Source organism: Hemibagrus wyckioides, linkage group LG04 (genome assembly GCF_019097595.1).
Source record: "Hemibagrus wyckioides isolate EC202008001 linkage group LG04, SWU_Hwy_1.0, whole genome shotgun sequence".
Taxonomy (NCBI): domain Eukaryota; kingdom Metazoa; phylum Chordata; class Actinopteri; order Siluriformes; family Bagridae; genus Hemibagrus; species Hemibagrus wyckioides.
This window is the reverse complement of record NC_080713.1, coordinates 7846666-7866074: the sequence shown is the minus strand read 5'-3', so window position 1 is coordinate 7866074 and position 19409 is coordinate 7846666. Positions and strand designations below refer to the sequence as shown.

Here is a 19409-nt window from a genome sequence, read left to right as displayed (position 1 = left end):
ATTATAATACTATAAATAATACTATTTTTTTGTTTTTTTGCACATTACTTAGCTCATATACCTTTACATTTTTTGTTATATTTATTTTATTATAGGTTATTTGTTATATATTGTTTGTTATATTTTGTTATATTTTGTTATTTGTTATATTTCTTTGTATATATTGTACCCTTAAATTCGGGTATTTAGTACTTTTTTTGTTATATTCCTGTCTTATTTTATTTATTACCTGTGCTTGGGATGAATAAAGTATCTATCTATCTATCTATCTATCTATCTATCTATCTATCTATCTGTCTGTCTGTCTGTCTGTCTGTCTGTCTGTCTGTCGCTATAAATTAATTACTAATTGTTTTACTACGTAGTATTTTCACTTTTTTATCTACAGTTTTGTTAATATTAATGCACTGCTACTACTACTACTACTGCTACTACTACTACTACTACTACTACTACTAATAATAATAATAATAATAATAATATAACAATAACAACAATAACGACGACGACAACTTCTTGAATAATTATTTTATTGTTTATTGTTTATTTATTCCTGCTTTTTTTTACCGTTATTTTCTTACAATTTTGTCAATGTTAACTGACTCACTAATAATAATAATAATAATAATAATAATAATAATAGTTTTTACAAAGCACCCTTTGTTATTTTTAGCAAACACATAGTAGCTTTCCGAAAATTTAAAAATTAAAAGTCCAGTCCTTCGTTGTCCACTGCCAAGGTGAAGTCCAGCTTGTTGACTCTCTAATCCCTTCGAAGCCGCACTTGACATACCATATTCCACAATAACATCAGCGCCCTACCTAGTGGACTAGGTAGTCTAATAGGGGATGTTTAGTACTTAACCCTTGTTTTCGTTGTCAAGGAAGCGCGTCTGTGGTTGTCAACCATACAAAAACTATTAGTTGCGCGCGTTTATGAGTGCTTTAAGCGATAATTTAGCTGAGGAATTAATAATAATATACGTATTTAAGATGTTCGAATTGATAGAAGGTATGATTCTTTGCGGAATACGTATATTTATGCTTCCAAAAAGAAACTGCGGTGTTTAGAAATTCAGAGCGCTGACATAACATCGTCTAGAGTCAGCTAGCTAGGCACTTTAACAGGAGGTTAACAGAATGATCCTTCATCATCTTCATCATCATCGTCATCATCATCATGCCGCTTTTTCCTGGCCAGCCAGAAATCCAGAGCAGTTCTGAAAAAGCTCTTCTTCAGGATGCCAACGACGAAGGACACTCTTTTTTATTCGTATCCTTTCCCCCCTGTGTGCTCTAATAGGACAACATGCAATGTAACATTCATTTACAGCTCCTTGTTTAAGGAGGAACCTTTTATAACCTTGGTGAATTTAATCTCTGGTGATTGCTGAGAAATTAGGAAGTGTAGTGATAGAACTCAAGGTTAAATCCTGAACTCAGGTTAATTCAGTTCAATTTATTTGTATAGTGCTTTAACAATGGACATTGTCTCAAAGCAGCTTTACAGAAGTACACCGGTCAGGCATAACATTATGAGCACTGAGAGGTGAATTGAATAACACTGATCATCTCCTCATCATGGCACCTGTTAGTGGGTGGGATATATTAGACAGAAAGTGAGCATTTTGTCCTTGTTGATGTGTTAGAAACAGTAAAAATGGGCAAGCGTAAGGATTTGAGCGAGTTTGATGAAGGGCCAAATTGTGATGGCTAGACGACTGGATCAGAGCATCTCCAAAACTGCAGCTCTTGTGGGGTGTTCCCGGTCTGCAGTGGTCAGTATCTATCAAAAGTGGTCCAGGGAAGGAACAGTGGTGAACCAGTGACAGGGTCATGGGCGACCAAGTCTCATTGATGTATGTGGGGAGTGAAGGCTGACCCGTGGTCTGATCCAAAAGATGAGCTACTGTTGCTCAAATTGCTGAAGAGGTTAATGCTGGTTCTGATAGAAAGGTGTCAGAATACACAGTGCATGATGGGTCAGGGCTGTTTTGGCAACAGAATGGGGACCAACACAATATTAGGCTGGTGGTCATAATGTTATGCCTGATCGGTGTATATAAACATAGAAATAAATTATAAAGTTAAGTTACTATTTATCCCTAATAATTAGTTTCCTTTCACACATTGTTTCTATGTGCATGTGGGTTTCTTCTGGGTTTTCTGGTTTCATCCTACATTTCAAAAAACAGCCAGTAGGTGGACTGGTTACAAAAAATTGCCCATAGTTGTGACTCTGTGTCAGACTAGCATCCCAATTTAGGGTTTATTCCAGGCTGGCTCACAGTGTTCCAGGAGAGGCTCCAGATAAAGTACTTCAGTGTAACCAGGGCTTCATGTTTAACAAGGGCCATCATTTTTAGTCTGCCTGTTGTATATTCCAAACAATTGATTGTTTCACACTTCTTTAACTCACCACTTCAGAAATATTAGAGCAGGTCTGGATGGAGAGGCTGACGATGATAGACAGCTTCTGGTCCAGGAACAAAAGGCTTATCGAGCTCGAGCCCGTCAGTACTGCCTGGAAACCAACCGGCGTAGAAGGTGAGATTTTCTATCATTCTGCAGCTCATAATCATTTCTTACAGCCACCTTTTCTGTTAAACTTTCATGGACTAATGTAACAAAAACATGAATTGTAGTGTAGTGTTTCCATACAGGCATATATATATATATTTTTTAATTAAATATTCCCACACTGTTAAAACACATCTTATCTCCTCCTATAACACACTCCTCATCTGTTGTAAACATCTGTGCCATGATGACGCTGTCTGTGTTCTCTGTAAAGCAATCCCTGGCTTTGAAAAAGCACTATATGTATTATTAAAATGTTATTATTCTCTATAGCGTAATTCTTATTCAAAACAAACCATAGTCTCAACTGTATACACTATATTTATATTCATTACATGAACTTAAAATAAAGCATTGCATGTAAACACAGCACACAGGCAGAGGAATCTGTAAGCATGTCAGTGTATCAACTTCAGTTTCTGACCTGGGGTAGGCTCGTGTAAGAGAAGCACACATACATGTCATAGACACCGTTATTCAACACTGTAGTTTTCGACTAGGATTTGCTCTCCTGAAATAGATCATGTAATCAGTAACAGTAAAGTCACTTAGATTAGACATCAGTAATTGGACTACTCACTAAGTTAGGTCTGCGACAACAATTACTTAGGAGTGTGTGTGTGTGTGTGTGTGTGTGTGCTGGGTTAAAATAATCGACAACATGGTGCTGTGATGTGGCACAGTGTGAGCTAGAGTTACAGTTTCCATCCTTAATTTAATTATTTTCAATTACTTTCCAGCAGCAGTTTCTCAGTGATTAACACCAAATAATTTATTTAGAGTTGCATTTTTGTTAAATTTAATGTTGTGGAATGTCTGTGAAAGGAGTTAGGTCCTGCTATCATGGCATATCATGTATCATATCAACTAACAGTAATTTCTTGACATGCTTGTTATTCTTTGTATTTTTACTATTTTGTCAATATTATTCATTTACAATTATGACTACTACTAATACTACAAATAATAATAATAGTAATACCATTATTATTAGTAGTAGTAGTAGTAGTAGGATTCGTTTTTATAAAACATCCTTTGACATATTACGCAAACAAATGGTAGTGTAACGTCTGGGACCCCCGCCCTATGCGGGGCTCGACCCCAGACGCCCGTGGTGCGTGTGCGCACGCCAGCACACGGTGTAATGAGACCCATGCGCAGGATTCAGCGAAGCACTGCTTTTATTACATTTAAGACGCGACATAGGGAAACAAACGTAACACTAGACATGGCGTGGTTAACTAAACTAAACAAAACAAAACCTAGAACTTAGCTTGGACATGGAACCTAGCAAACAAAACCCCAACAGAAACCACGGTACAGATAACAATCATGGACCAGGACACAAACACAAGGATCCCTATTTATAGGGGTAGACGTTAGGGCTAATGGGATACAGGTGACACAATCAGGATAGGAACGATAGGAAGGGCGTAACAAAAGACACACTTTTTTAAAATTTGTAACATAAAGGCTTGTAAACTGTAACTGTTAAAGGTAGATAAAGTACATATACCTAATTATATATGATAATAAAAATATAGCCTACTTTTTAACTATTTCTATTAATTAAAAGAATAGTGGTTTAGATTGGATGCTCAAATACATGTACCGATACGATCCAATTTTCTCAGTTTAGTCACTCGCATTTATTGTTTAAAAACAATAAATAAAATACAATACATAGTAAATAAAGTACATAAACACACACCCATAACCTCCTTTATGATCAGCTGGCATTAACATCAGTTAAAAGACCTTTTTTACAGTTAATTTATTGTTGTTACATTTACATTCACGGCATTTTGGCAGACGCCCTTATCCAGAGCGACTCACATCTATCTCATTTTATACAACTGAGTAATTGAAGGTTTAGGGCCAGGGAACAGTGGCAGCTTGGTGGACCTGGGATTTGAACTCACAATCTTCCAATCAGTAGTCCAACACTTGGTAATGTAATTAATGTATTAATGAAATCTATTCTAGATTTATAAAGATGTTACAGCCGGAAAGTTGTGCTATGATATGAATAAAATACATATAATTATATTGTCTGCCCGAACGCTGTGGTATAATATTCCATTTTTAAAAAATAGAATAAGGTTTCTAGTTTCTCTTGCCTATATTGACATAGCAGGAATAGTAAGATGGATATTTCTGCCAGTGGAATTATATATGCTCTTTCATTAGATATTTACATGTCTGTCTCTTCTTCATCCATACCTCTCAGGGCGTTAGAGGACAGGAGGAGGCAGCGGGACATTCAGGAGCAGAGGCTGAGGGAGAACATCCTCCAGCAGCGTAAGCAGAGACTGCAGGAAGCTACAGAGCGTTTTCAGAGAGCTCACCTCCCTCCGTCTCAGAGGAGAAGACCAGGTTAGCTTTCTGTCCTCATTCATCCAAAATCCGTGTCTGCTCTCTGTTCATTAAGGGAAATTCCATTCGAGTGTCAAGTGTTCTGTGGACATAAAACATTACCTATGTACATTTCATTTTTAGCATCCTGGAAAAGAGAGATAATTTTTCTATTATTAGCACCAAATCCACTGGATCATCAGGGTTCTTAGAGAGAAGTTGGATGATTAAAATAAATCCAATAACACTCTTTCTCTGATTTAAGCCATTAGAGTATACTGATTACATGATTAGCTTAAAAGCTTGCATTTAAAATGCACTTTTGTCACAAATATTTCTGAAAATAAATGATTTCTAGTATTTTAATACTGTAACTTGTAATATTTTATTGCAAACCAATAAAGCTCCTTTATGAATAACATTTTTAGATCAATGCTCTTCTGAGTTATGAGTGTGCTTCCCTAATAGTGACATGATTGTATTGTTTCTTCTTCTTCTTCTTCTTCTTCTTCTTCTTCTTCTTCTTCTTGTTTTTGTGCTCTAGTCTCAACTACAAGAGTACCTAACTTGGATGAAGCACTCAGTCATATTCAGGGAGGTCATCAGTCTTCATTCTTTTCTGCCACTTCCACCATCAGTAGGTAGGGTGTAGGGTACAAATGCTTGTCCCTTATGTGGTCACCTCAAGAGTATTCCATTTATACCTTGTTGTTCCCTGTAGGAAATTATTACTAGAACAATACAATTTTTCCAACTATTTAAACTCCTTCAAAGCACATCTTGTCAAAGCTTTGGTTAGTCCATTGTTTTCTTGTTCATTATTCTGCTATTTTCAAGCACTTTTTTAATAACACCAGTACAACAAAACCAGGTACTCAGCACTATTCTATTTTTGTATAGGAGCTGCAGTCCCTCACCTAAACCCCCAGGGGGCTCCAGCGGTCCTCGGAGCCTGCGCACAGTTTCAGCAGCTCAGGCCTACACCAAGCTCATGCAGGAGAGAAGCCTGGGTGACTTTAAAACCAGCCAACTTCTTTTCATCAACCAGCTGCAGGAGAATCTAGTGAAGGCTCAAGAACAATTAGAACAACTTCAAACACAGGTATGTCTGCATTTCAGGGGGGTTTGAATAAACACTCTCCTCCTTCTGTTTTTGCTATTCACTGAAGATATTTGGGTTTGAGGACAAAAGATTACTATGAGATCACTATTTCAGCATCAGTTCCTGACCTTTCGTGGCAGACCACCCAATCTTTAGGTGAGGAAAAGTGTAGGAACAGACAGTTTTTATTCAATTAAAGTGAAAAACGCTTAATAAATGGTTGCATATCTTTTGCTTGCAATATCTACATGGCCTACCAAACTGTTGTATTTTTCTCTTGTGATGCTTTACCAGGCTTGTGCCACTGATTCTTGTAATTGTTGTTTGTTCAGGGGTGGTTTCTCCCTTCAGTCTTATCTTTCGGAGAAGAAATGCTGATCATTTGGGTAAAGGTCTGTTGATTGACTTGGTCAGTCTCGAACCTTCCAATTTGTTCCTCTGTTGATGTCCTTTGTTCCGTTGGCAGTGTATTTTGGTTCATTGTCTATGTAATCTCCCCCGGGATCCTACTCGCACCCGCTATGAGCGGGTATCAAACCCAGGTCTCCGGCATGGGAGGCGGGCGCACTAACAAGGAGGCTAAAGACTGCAGCCACTAGCTTCAGTCACTAGAGCACGTTTTTGAGATCAGGGAAGTGAGGTTTACCTGCACAGCACCTACCGCTGGCCTCCGTTACACTCACCCCCCAAACCTCACTCCCATCCGGGTCACGGTACCAATGTAACCCCCCCCGGTTCCCACTCGCACCCGCTCCTCCGTTACGTGTACATGATGAAGTTCCTCACGATTAGATTGGATTGCATTTTCCTGAAAATTGGAAGACATGGTTTTTCTGTAGACTTCTGAATTCATTCTGTTGCTATATCATCATGGAAGCACAAATCCTGACACTACCACCACCATGTTTCACAGACAAGCTTGTACGTTTGGAAAATAAGCAGATCCTTTCTTTCTTCACAGTTTGACCTTTCCATCATTTTGGTTGAGATAAATCTTGGATCCAGAACTTTTGCAAATTCCAGTCTGGTGTTCCAGTTCCAGTTGCTCATGAGAGTTTTGCATCATATGGTATGGCCTCTATACTTGCTGCTCTTGAAGTCATCTTTAAACAGTGGATTCTGATGCCTATCAACCCTGCTCTGTAGAAGTTGTTGGTGATCTCACTGAGTGTTGGTTTAGGGTTTTTCATCACAGATCTCACAATGTTTCTGTCACAAACTGCTGTTGTTCTCCTTGGACACCCTGTTTACTGTCTGCTTGTTAGTACACCAGTTGGTTTCTCCGGTACATTCCATATTGTAGTATTGGCCAGTATGACCAGTGTTTGTGCAATATCTTGATCAATATTTTGCTTTTCTCCCATAGACACCTCTCTGGTCTTCATGTTGGTTTATCCTTTTTAAGAACAATTGCACAACAAAATCACAGTACTCAAACCAAGAGTAGACATACAGAGCTATTAATTGTTTAAACAATCAATCTCACAGGACACACCTGTTCAACAAGAAACACCAGTCACACTTTCAAATATTTTTTGATTGCTTGAAATGTGATGAATGGGTTCAAACAAAACATGCTATGTTCTAAGTTGTTTAACACGTCTAGATATAAATATCGGGAAATGAAAACAGATCTATCATCTCATAGTTATAATTTAATCTGAAACACAAAAGGTCTTCACTGTATAGCACAACAAAGCGATCTGACTTTGCTTTTCTAACTGTTGTATTTTAGCAATATGCTCTGACATCAAGAGTTAATAATCTATAACAGTAAACCCTGAACAAATATCAGTTATATGTAATACTGATGTGGGTGTGTGTGTGTGTGTGTGTGTTGAAGAGAGTGTGTGGGTGTCTGAATAGAAAAACCTGTGGGTGTGTGCTGAGGGGTGTGGATTTTTCTTAACAACTGGTTAAAAAGATGACACTTCCATTCTAGCCTTGAGCTCCACCTGCAACAGCGAGCTGGAACATCGTCTGAACAAGCACAAGAGCCCCATAAACAACCTTCCAAAACACACACACACGCACACGCACACACACACATATGGTGGAATGTTACCTGTGCTGGGTAGAAGCCAGCACATAATCCCATAATTCAAACCAGGACCAAACAGCAATAATCGTGTTTGGATGAAAGGAGTGTTTTTGCTTTAAGGAAAATAATTTTGTGGACATTTTGAAAATTCAGTTCATTATATATTAAAGTCTGACCTAACTCCTCCAAACGTGGCATTTATTATCAACTGTCTGTAAATATTATTCCTTTGAAAACCAACTCCTGGGATTTCCAGAAAGTTTCATGAACTCTGACTTACCTGTTATTTTATCATGTTGTATATAATTACTAGTCACGCCAGAAGCTCTTTATCTTTGTCTCTCCTAGCACATTTCTGGATTTCATAATATTAGGCACAGAGTTACTGAATGTAAAAATAATCAGCTTCCAATTCTAGTTCCAGTGTAACATTTTAATTCAGAATCTCACATACAGAAAATATGAATGTATTTCTTTCTGCCTTGTGGAATTATAGTTGATTATTAGCAGTAGCTCCTAATGATTTGTGGTAGAACACGTTTTATATTATATTTTGTCATTCAGCAGCACTGAATGTTTGAAATTACAGTTAAGCAGAAATATTTACCTACACTCATGGTTAGGAAGACAAAGATATTTAACTAATAACAAAAAATTTAGTGTGTTCAAAATGACAAATAGTCAAATAATAAATGTTAAGATATTAACAATAAAACTAGGAACATTATATCAGTTTAAAAGTAAACACCCTTTCTGAATGTAATATAAATATTCCCTAATAGTCTGTATGCGATGCTTATGCATTTATAATCATAGATCCTGTCAGTTGTAACATTGCCTCATCATTATTCCTGGAGCATTTCTTATAACTCGCTTATTGGTCAACTATTGCCTATTTTTACTGGCGTATCTCGTAGAATTCTGCCAGATGTCATCACTGCATCATCCATATAAGGGCTGGAAACTAAGAGGGTCATGGTAAACCATTAACGTCTGTCTTTTAGGTTTTTTTTCAGACTCTATGATTTTGTTTAATGGTTTTTGGAGTATACACACACATTTAACTTATAAAAATAAATGTTTTATAGGTCAATTTTAAACTAAAGGACATTTTTCTGTTATCAATCGTACACTACAAGGGATACAAATTTTAATGATATTTAATATAAACATAGTTGTATGGGTGATATACACTTCCATGAGACTGAGTACACTGATATCCTGCTGTATTGATTTTAGGATCACAGTGACACTCAAATTAGCCATGCAGAAAGCCTGTCTAGCCTGGACAGTCTGGAGAATGAGGTTCCCCAGCACAGTCCTGGCAGTAAACCTGAGAGTCTGGATCCCCCAGAAGTCCATGACACCAGAATGCCATCGTCGTTGCAGCAAAACTGGCAGCAAACCTGTGCAAGTCCACCATCTAACCACTGTCCACCAAAGAGCTTCCTGGAGAAGGTAATAAGTCAGCAGGGTCTGTCTAGTTCTTCCAGTTCCTCATCACCTTCACCTGTTGAAGATGAGACAGCAGATGAGGTGCAGAGTGTCCAGAATTTCTTAAAAGCAGTAGACCAGTGCAGTATAACAGGCCAGTTCCAGATGTCCAACATCCAATCTACACCTCCCTGTCATAAGCAGGTGTTTGTAACTAATTCTGGACATACAGCCTACCAGTATGGAACAACCACTCAGGAAAACATATTGTGTGACAAAAGCACAGTAGCAGGCCACTGCAAAATGCAGACAACCTTAGATACCATACCTCTGGAATACTCAAGAATGGCTCAAAAGTCCAACTCTGGTGCTGATGAGTTCTCGAAATACACTAAGCATCTGTCAGAGATGCAGGCTGCCCAGAAAGCCAGCAGATGTATATACAGCGATGCTTCTGATCTGAACAAAGTCTCTCCCAATTTGGAGAACTCAGTCTTACAGCCAGTTGAAGCAGAGACATATTTACAGTCTTATATTAAGAAATACAAGACAGCAGAACATCTAAATTTAGCAGATGAAGACAGTGACAGCAGACTCACAAAGGGCATTTTGCCTAATTCTTCCAAACTGACAGAGGAGCCAGATAAAACATTTGTGGACACTTTGACCAACCATATTGACCTCAAAAGTCACAATGTCCGATTTATGAAAGGAATCCTTAAGAAAAAGTTCAAATGTATAGCGGATGGAGATGCCAAATTCAGTTACACCCCAGGCCATTTTGCTTTCAGCAAACAAGTGGCCATAGCTGTTAGGGATAGTTTGGAGCTCAGTAGGTCTAAAGGCAGGGACAAAGAGAGCAACAAATGCATTAAGAAGAAACTTCGCTGGTTAGATGAGGTGCATATCGAAACTCAAAGCAGATTAACTCAACCAGCTCAGCAGCCTTCAGTGGACCAGCAGCAGGGATCGTTCCATTCAAGGCATATTAACAGACCCACAGACATACCAAACAACAACATGACTTCCTCTGGCCTAGGTGACCCCAACTCAACCAAACAAGCTTGGGCAGATGTTGGTCCCCAGAAAGAAAAGCAGCAGGAACCCACAGCAGAATCCAGAGTGGAAAAAGCAGCTTCCTGCACTACTGGACTGGTTCCCCGACGGACACACTCAGCCAAAACTGGCACAGGTACCATTTCATCACAGTCCCGGAGGGGTACTATGATCAGACCACAATCTTCCAGTCAGATTCAACATGTGATCAGAACCCAAGGGAAGGTCCTGATGCCTCGACCTCCTCCAAGACCTGAGGTACCCACCAAAACAAGCAACAATGATGAATGTTCCCAAGATCAAGCACGGCCAGCAGTGGAGCAGGTTCTATATAACGACTATCCAGAAGGTCACCCTGTACCTCAGAGCAACTTTCTTAAAACAGATGAGGGCCCTATATTGGCCCCAGTTTCTCCCTCCTATGCCTGCTTGTATGAGACCGTGTCTAAAGGTATCTACACCCTGTGCCAATCAGATGGCCAGGTAGGCAGCAGCAGTAAACGGAAAGGATACTTGGACCGTACACCAACTGATGATGAGATCTCCATGCTGTGGCATGGAGTGCGTAGTGCCTTAGCCAGCAAAGACGGTAAGACCTGCATCACCTTAGCAACAAATTTCATTTATAATTCTTTAGTCAGGCAACAACTTTTCATTTAATTTAATTCAGAAAAGTTTGGGAGCACTTGTAGTAGCATTGACTCAGGAAGTGTTGCACATTTTTCAGTTTACTGGCTTAAAAATGGGTATCTTATCCTTTTTATAGATATGCCACATTCCAGCAACATAATACAATACTCACAGGCTACCAGACTGCTGGATGTCCATGAGTTTCCATTGCACCTTGTCATATAGTCAGACAGGAGTCTGTTGAAAGAACTGAGCTCTCTTTGTGTGTTGGCAAGTTCAGCAGCTTTGCTCGAGATTCTTTGGGGGTATTTTTCTAGAGTTTTTGCAAAGGGCTTTTTTGTGGAGTTGTATCAGTAGTGTCTGTTTGCTTTGGCTCTCTGTAAAACACTGCACCACTTATGGGATTACTGCTTTGCTGAAATGAATCCACATGATGATGGAACTGTTATTTCTGCTGGGTCTTTTATTCTGTTATATTACATATAATAAGTTATGCATGAAAACTTATAGGAGAGTAGTTTTTTGAGACTTTTCCCTTGAGTTATTTGCAATCTCTTTCTTTTTCTTCTCCCTGCCTTCACTCACTGTCCACTTAGGTGACTCTCAAAGCTTGCAGACTCACAATGCACCATTGTCCGCTTTGCCTCAAGCTCCTGCCAATTTGTCCCATGTTACCATTAAGGGTGATGGCCTGTTCAGTGGTGTCAAGGCAGTTGCAAGAATGGGTGGCTTTTTCCTGTCATCTTCCAATGGTAAGCAAACGAGATGTTAATTATTTTGCCAAAGCTGTCCTTTCAGAAGGCTGTTATGATTCGCAGTGCTGTCTTTGGTGATTTATTGGGCAATGTCTAGCATTTAGTATCTCACTGACAAGCTTTATATTCCCTGGCTGAAGTACGTCATAAGTTGCTCATTTGTGATATTAGTTTTGGAATGTTGGGAGCTATTTTGGGGATTTAACTCGTTGCTCCTCAGAGGTGAAGGAATCTTTTCCGGACATGTCTTAATTATGTGATGAAAAGAGACCATTTTACTTTGTATATTCATTTTTGTCTTGCGGCAATCAGTGAGGAGTCCAGTGCGAAGACCTACTCTGGAGAATAACATGGTGAAAAACAGAACTCCAGCATTAGGTTACAGGAAACCCCCTGTTCGTTATCAGGTACATCAATATAGTTATGTATATATATGCACACATCCATCCTCATTGGCTAGACCGGTGCTTTTTAAGTTACATATCAGGTGTGTTCTACCGTGTGTAATCCTATAATTGGAGAACCTTGTCTAGCAGTGATAATAGACATATCATACTAGGATAGACCAAAAATAGGGTTTGGTTCAGGGTTCACTAAGGACAAGGAATCCCTGTTGATCTGGATTATAAGTGACAATTGATTTTAACCGTCTGTGTTTAGTCTGGACTAAAGCACAATCGTTATGTCTACTAAGTCACACTGTTTGTGAATCTTTCATATATATTTTGGTTGTAGGCTACAGTGCCAATAACTGCAAGCAAAACTGACCAGATGGTGCATGATCAAGGTATTGCACAAGATTCTGTTCTATCTCAACAATCCAGATTATCAACAATACTGTACACTGTAAATAGTAGAGCTTCAACTTTCTCACTGTCTTGCCTGTTAGGTTCTGAGGTGATAGACGGCGATGAGCAGGTCGCTGTAGACTCTGCTCATTTCCAAAGAGCTGCTGAGCTCCTGCAATCACAACGAGGCCTCAGTGCTCTCTCCCTGGAGGAACAGAAACTTCTACATTCACTCGATAGACTCAACCACCGCCTGCAGTGTAAGCTTCATCTTTTAAGTTCAGAGCTTGTCAGAACAGGAATCACTTATAAATACATCTTACATGCCGTACTCAGTTATATTCAGAGTAGTGCAGCCAAACTAATTATCAGATGATAACATGAAAAGCCCAACTGACAGCTCTATAATGATCATATTGACAGTCGGGACACAGGTTACTACATAGCGGGCATTATTAGAATAGTTTTTTTTTTTTTTTACCATAGGAACCTTTTCAGAGCATTGGGCATGTGTCCACTATGGGTATTTTTTTTGTTGTTCTATTCTACTTCCTAGTTCCAGTAACCATTATAGTTCCTGCTTCTACTAGGAAGTTTGCTAAAATGCTGGTTGGTCAAACATAAGTACGTTAATATGTGCACTAAAATAACTTTGGGATGCATTTTGCAAAATGCTTACATTTCCTGTAGTCTATAGTTACTGTGATGGGAACACACAAGAAAACCTCATCATAAGGCTTATTTATCAGCATACCTTTTTTCTTTAGTTCCTAGAAATGTTCCTAAAAGTCAGCGTAATCATACCTGTTACCATGAACATATATTTCATGTCAGACTAGAAAGTACGATAATTATGTGCTTCCAGATGCATGTTTACATCAATCCGGTTGTGAGCTTAGCAATTTCTGTAAACTCTGATTGACAGTGTTTGACATCACGGTATAAACAAAAACATATTTCAAAGTTTCAGAGTATAATGAGAGGATTTGAAATGATGTGTCGGTCAAATATTTTCTCTTAGTAACTAGCAAAATTTAGCTTCAATTTAGCTATTTGAAAAACAAACATTGTGCGTTTCTATAGAAACATCTACACCTATCAGGCATAACATTATGAGCACTGAGAGGTGAAGTGAATAAGACTGATTATCTCCTCATCATGGCACTTGTTAGAGGGAGCATGTGAACATTTTTTCCTCAATGTTGATGTGTTAGAAGCAGGAAAAATGGGCAAGCGTAAGGATTTGAGTGAGTTTGACGAAGGCAAAATTTTGATGGCCAGACGACTGGATCAGAGCATGTCCAAAACTGCAGATCTTGTGGGGTGTTCCCGGTCTGCAGGTGGTCCAAGTAAGGAACAGTTGTGAACCAGCGACAGGGTCATGGGTGGCCAAAGCTCATTTATGCCTGTGTGATCCGATCTAACAGACGAGCTACTGTTGCTCAAATTGCTGAAGACGTTAATGCTGGTTCTGATAGAAAGGTGTCAGTATACACAGTGCATCACAGTTTGTTGCGTATGGGGCTGCAAAGCCGCAGACCTGTCAGGGTGCCCATGCTGACCCCTGTGCACCACCGAAGGCGCCAACAATGGGCACATGAGCATTAGAACGTCGCTTACCAGAGGAACACATGGCACCAGGATGCACTATGGGAAGAAGGCAAGCCGGTGGAGGCAGTGTCACGCTTTGGGCAATGTTCTGCTGTGGAAACCTTTAGTCCTGCCATCCATGTGGAGATTACTTTGAGACATACCACCTATCTAAGCTGTGGTCTCTTTCAGCAGGACAATGCATTGTGCCACAAGGCGAAAATGGTTTGATGAACACAACAACAAGTTTGGGGTGTTGACTTGGCCTTCAAATTCCCCAGATCTCAATCCAATCGAGCGTCTGTAGGATGTGCTGGACAAACAAGTCCGATCCATGGAGTCCCCACCTCGCAACTTGCATCACTGAAAGGATCTGCTGCTAACATCTTGGTGCCAGATACCACAGCACACCTTCAGGGATCTAGTGGAGTCCATGCCTCGATGGGTCAGGGCTATTTTGGCAGCAAAAGGGGAACCAACACAATATTAGGCAAATGGTCATAATGTTATGGCTGATCGGTGTAGTTTTCTGAGCCATAGCAAAACACAGCTCATTGTAGAATCCCCAAGTTGAATGTCATAATTACTCTGTGAATCACACAGATATGTACAGTATTTTCCAATTTGCGCATTTGGTAGCTGACAGCATGACCTATAGAAAATTTTCAATGAGGATCTATATTAAAATATGATATAAGTGTGGTATGCTTTTAATCAGTTAATTGTACCTATAAAGTAAAAAGTACCTATAAATTCAAGTATTTAGCTCTCAGTTTACAGACTGTTTTTTGTAATGAGCAGATGTGCAAGATGTGGCTGCAAGAAACACAGCACTGACAGGCATCATTGCATTGGACCCTGCATATGTAAGTATTACAACCTTTTTTCAGCTGCCAAGGTGCCAAGCTTGTTCCTCATCTCAAACCGTTCCACGCTTTTCCACTGCGAAAGAACCGGTCCTCAGCTGGAAAGCGCTACTAAAATGTTGCAGGTCTAGAATCAAGAACCAGTGAAGTAATATTTTTGGTATGACAACAGCTTATTAATTTATTTACAGTACATTCATTAATCTTACAACAATGAGTCAACGGTCTCCATGAGAAATAATAAACACTGTAATTATCTGTGTATGATTTTCAGCAGGTGTTAACAGAAAGATGACGTTTATTAGTAATAAATAGAGGTGTAACCAAATGCAGTGCATCAAGTGAAAGATATGTAAATACAGAAATGAACAGGAGGCACACTAATGTTTTTTAAAAGGTGTTTTTTGATTGTGTTTAGACAGTCAGGACAGGGTCCATGATACAGCAAAAAAAGGAGTGTAAGAGGGAGGTTTTAGCTAGCATATGAGGTTTGATGGACAACAAAAAGTGCTTTAAATGACACTAATATTTTGAGAAATACAACGAGCAATTTTAACAAACTGTAGAGACCAGTTATGAACTATGATGTAGCAGAGTTGGAGAAACCAAAATTAGGAGACAGAATTCATACACTATATTGCCAAAAGTTTTGGGGCATCTGCCTTTACATGCACATGAATGTAATATGGAGTTGGCCCGCCCTTTGCAGCTATAACCGCTTCAACTCTTCTGGGAAGGCTTTCCACAAGGTTTAGGAGTGTGTTTATGGGAATTTTTGACCATTCCTCTAGAAACACATTTGTGAGGTCAGGCACTGATGTTGGACGAGAAGGTCTGGCTCGCAGTCTCCGCACTAATTCATCCCAAAGGTGTTCTATCAGGTTTAGGTCAGGACTCTGTGCAGGCCAGTCAAGTTCCTCCACACCAAACTCACTCATCCATGTCTTTATGGACCTTGCTTTGTGCACTGGTGTGCAGTCATGTTGGAACAGGAAGGGGTCATCCCCAAACTGTTTCCCACAAATTTGGGAGCATGAAATAGTCCAAAATGTCTTGGTATGCTGAAGCATTAAGAGTTCCTTTCACTGGAACTAAGGGGCCAAGCCCAAGCCCTGAAGAACAACACCTGAATTCAATGAATTGGAGGGGTGTCCCAAAACATTTGGTGATATAGTGTATATTATAGTGAAACCCGTGGCATTACAAGGTCTGGATTTGTTTTTACTGCTTCTGGGGGAGCGTCGTGTTTAATTCAAAACCAGTTCCATTTTAAGTTAGGGTTTAAAGCAGCTAAGGACACAAATATGTGGAGCACTAAACGGATCATCGTGTTAGATAACTACATGACCTTTATGTGCAAAATGAGAGTATTGTATGTAATGGTTTGGGGGAAAAAAAGGTTAATGAAAGAAGTGTATTATTGTATTTCCTGCTTGTTATGGTGTGATGAAGCCTTCCATCTTGTCTCTTATTTTTATCTCCCTTTCCTTCTCTCTCTCTCTCTCTCTCTCTCTCTCTCCCCTTCACTCCTGTAGAACCAGTCTCCCCAGCCTGGCGAGCGTTCACGTGCCACCCTGCGCACCTACCATAGCGGCTCAGCTGACAGCCGTACCCGCCCACACAGACGCTACTGACTTCAGCTCCGTAACAGACGCCCTTCTATCCCAGCGTGTCCCTTTAATCCTTACTGACAAGCACTTTATCACTCTTCCTCTCACTTGACACCAGCAGGTAGTCAGTATTACACCACAGACCACAACTGTACTGTTTATATTTTGAAATATTTTACAGTTATACAATGACACACTTGTATTAATGATCAGAAAATTACTAATTGGAAAAACGATTTAAGAACTACTAAGTCATCCTCATTTAACAATATAATGGTTAGTGCTGATTTAATCAGAACAGGTTTTGTGGGAGTGGATGCACTTGTGAGTAAATGACCGTTAAGGAGGAATTATTCTTTGCGAACCGACTCCACTGGCTCTACAAGGAGAGGGAGTGAAACCCAGCAGTGAACTCACTGTTCCAGCCTGATACACCACCCGTTCCCTCCCTCTTCAGTTTACAGAACAGCAGAATCGCCCCATCCCACACACACACGTACACACACTCCTATTAACTGTCTTCCTGCTGAATTTCCAATGAAACATTTAATGCAGTGGTTTAATATTGTTGTACCTGCACCTAAACCTAATCCCAGTGATAAAGGAAAATCATCTTTTTATGGTTCAAATGCAAACAAATTTCAACATGTCCTCACAGCATCCAAATATTCATGTTTACTTTGTCATTATGGGTATGTTTAGTTTCCATCAATAAAGTAAAACAGGATTCTAAGCATATTGTGTGTGTGAGTGTGTGAGTGAGTGTGTGGGTGGATGGATGGACAGACGGGTGTTTAGTGTTTATGCAGCAAGTGCTATATGGGCTATGGAAAAACTCTAATTTGGATGTAAATATTGATTTGTTATGTGAGGAACAATATACAGAATCACAATTTCAATGTTTTGTCTAAACAAATAGAGGCTAATTCTAAAGATAATGTCATATTTAAGACCAAATTGAGGATGCTTTTGTCAGAGAAACAGGTTTGTTGTTTTGATGATTAAATTCATGAAATAATTTCATTTATGTAATTTGATGAAATATCTACCCTCATACACTTTGAGGGTAAAGGTGCATTTCTTGGTTTCTGTTTTCTAATTCCGTTTGGATCACATGCTATTTAGACGTCATTATTGAGAGATGTTCATGCGATTCAATATTTAACTAGCACAGCAGCTAGTAAGTGCATGGTCAGCCATGCAAAAAGGACAACAAACTCCAGACAAGAAGACCTCAAATCCACCTTGCCTTAAGTAAAGGAAAGTTAAAGTTTTGCCTGCATGTGCAGTTCTGCTAATCTGTCACGTCTTTCCTGTATGCGTATGAGCCTTGCCTCCGGTCAGCTTGCCTTGACTTGTTACAGCAGGACAAGGAAAGCCACGCAGTGCGGAACAATCTGGCAGCAACTTGCCTTCTTAGAAAGGTGATGAAACTTGTGGTGTGTTGCAGGAACACACCTGCTGAACAGGTTTCAGCGCTTTGTGCCTTAATCTTACTAGATGTTGGGGGTTGTTTCTCACACATATTATCCTGTCTGTTTGGGCAAGGAGAGATTTTACAAGATTTCCTCTTGTGATGTTTAAAATCCCAGGGATTTCAGCATGCACATGTTTCAACAGGATCTTTCCATGTTTGTTTTTATTAGTTAAATCTAGTAGTTTAAAAAAAAAAAAAAAGCAGAGACTTTTTGGATCCTTATGGAAAGATCACATCGATTTCAAATGTGATTATGTCCGAAATATATATTTACATGTAAATAAAATAAATGCGAAAGCAAATTTCAAAATGTAGTGTCCGTCAAGTTGCATGTGTAATTTATTTAAATAAGAGATAAGTAAAACCAAATGAATGTGGAAACAAATGAATCACAATAAGAATAAAATTATAAAGTTACAAACATGATCTCGTGAAGAAAATGTGATAAGAAATGAATCACATTTTTAAAATAAATGAAAAAAAAAGTGATTTTTTATGTGCAAATTAATTAACCATTTGTAAAAATAAAATTAATTAATTAAATTAAATAAATAAATAAATAATACTGCATCTGAAAAATGATCATGTTTTTAAAAAGTGGAATGCGGAAATAAACGTTTAAATTTTCGCATGAATATATGAAATATGAAATCACACATGAAAATAAATTAATTTTAAAAATCATGTGAAAAAAAAGAAAGAAGAAAAGAAATAAGAAATTAAAAAATAAATAAAAAAATAATAAAATTAAATAAAAAAACGAAATTAATTAACAAAATTAATTTAAAAATGTGAGAACCATGTGTAAACAACACCCGTGAATCAAGTGATTGTCGTTTCTGTAAAAGAAAGGGAGTCATGGTAAAAACCCAACTGTTAAATTTTACCTTATTTTTTATTATGTATAATTGTGATTATTCCTGCTTCTTGTATTTCTGTTAACTGTAGCTTGACTGGCAGCTTCATGACAAGTATATAAAGGACTTATTAATGAATGAATCATCCCGTTTCAGTGACTGTAGAGAAACCTTGCGTATCGGTGGATACTGCTGTTAATATTTGCATTAGAATGGGGATAAAATTGGGTCTGAAATGGACTATGGCATTTAAGTGCTAGCCAGAACA

The 19409-nt window shown here is 38.8% G+C and overlaps 1 protein-coding gene across 1 annotated transcript; it reads left to right on the top strand.

The window, feature by feature from the left end:
- Positions 1–798: 798 nt before the first annotated feature.
- On the top strand, positions 799–18688 carry cep126 (centrosomal protein 126). Its single transcript, XM_058387036.1, has 12 exons — positions 799–1273; positions 2428–2547; positions 4811–4956; positions 5480–5576; positions 5836–6037; positions 9318–11157; positions 11795–11950; positions 12266–12360; positions 12689–12740; positions 12843–13001; positions 15133–15197; positions 16733–18688. The coding sequence occupies exons 1-12, from the start codon at positions 1242–1244 to the stop codon at positions 16829–16831; spliced, it is 3063 nt and encodes a 1020-aa protein (XP_058243019.1). The 5' UTR covers positions 799–1241; the 3' UTR covers positions 16832–18688.
- The last annotated feature ends 721 nt before the right edge of the window (positions 18689–19409 follow it).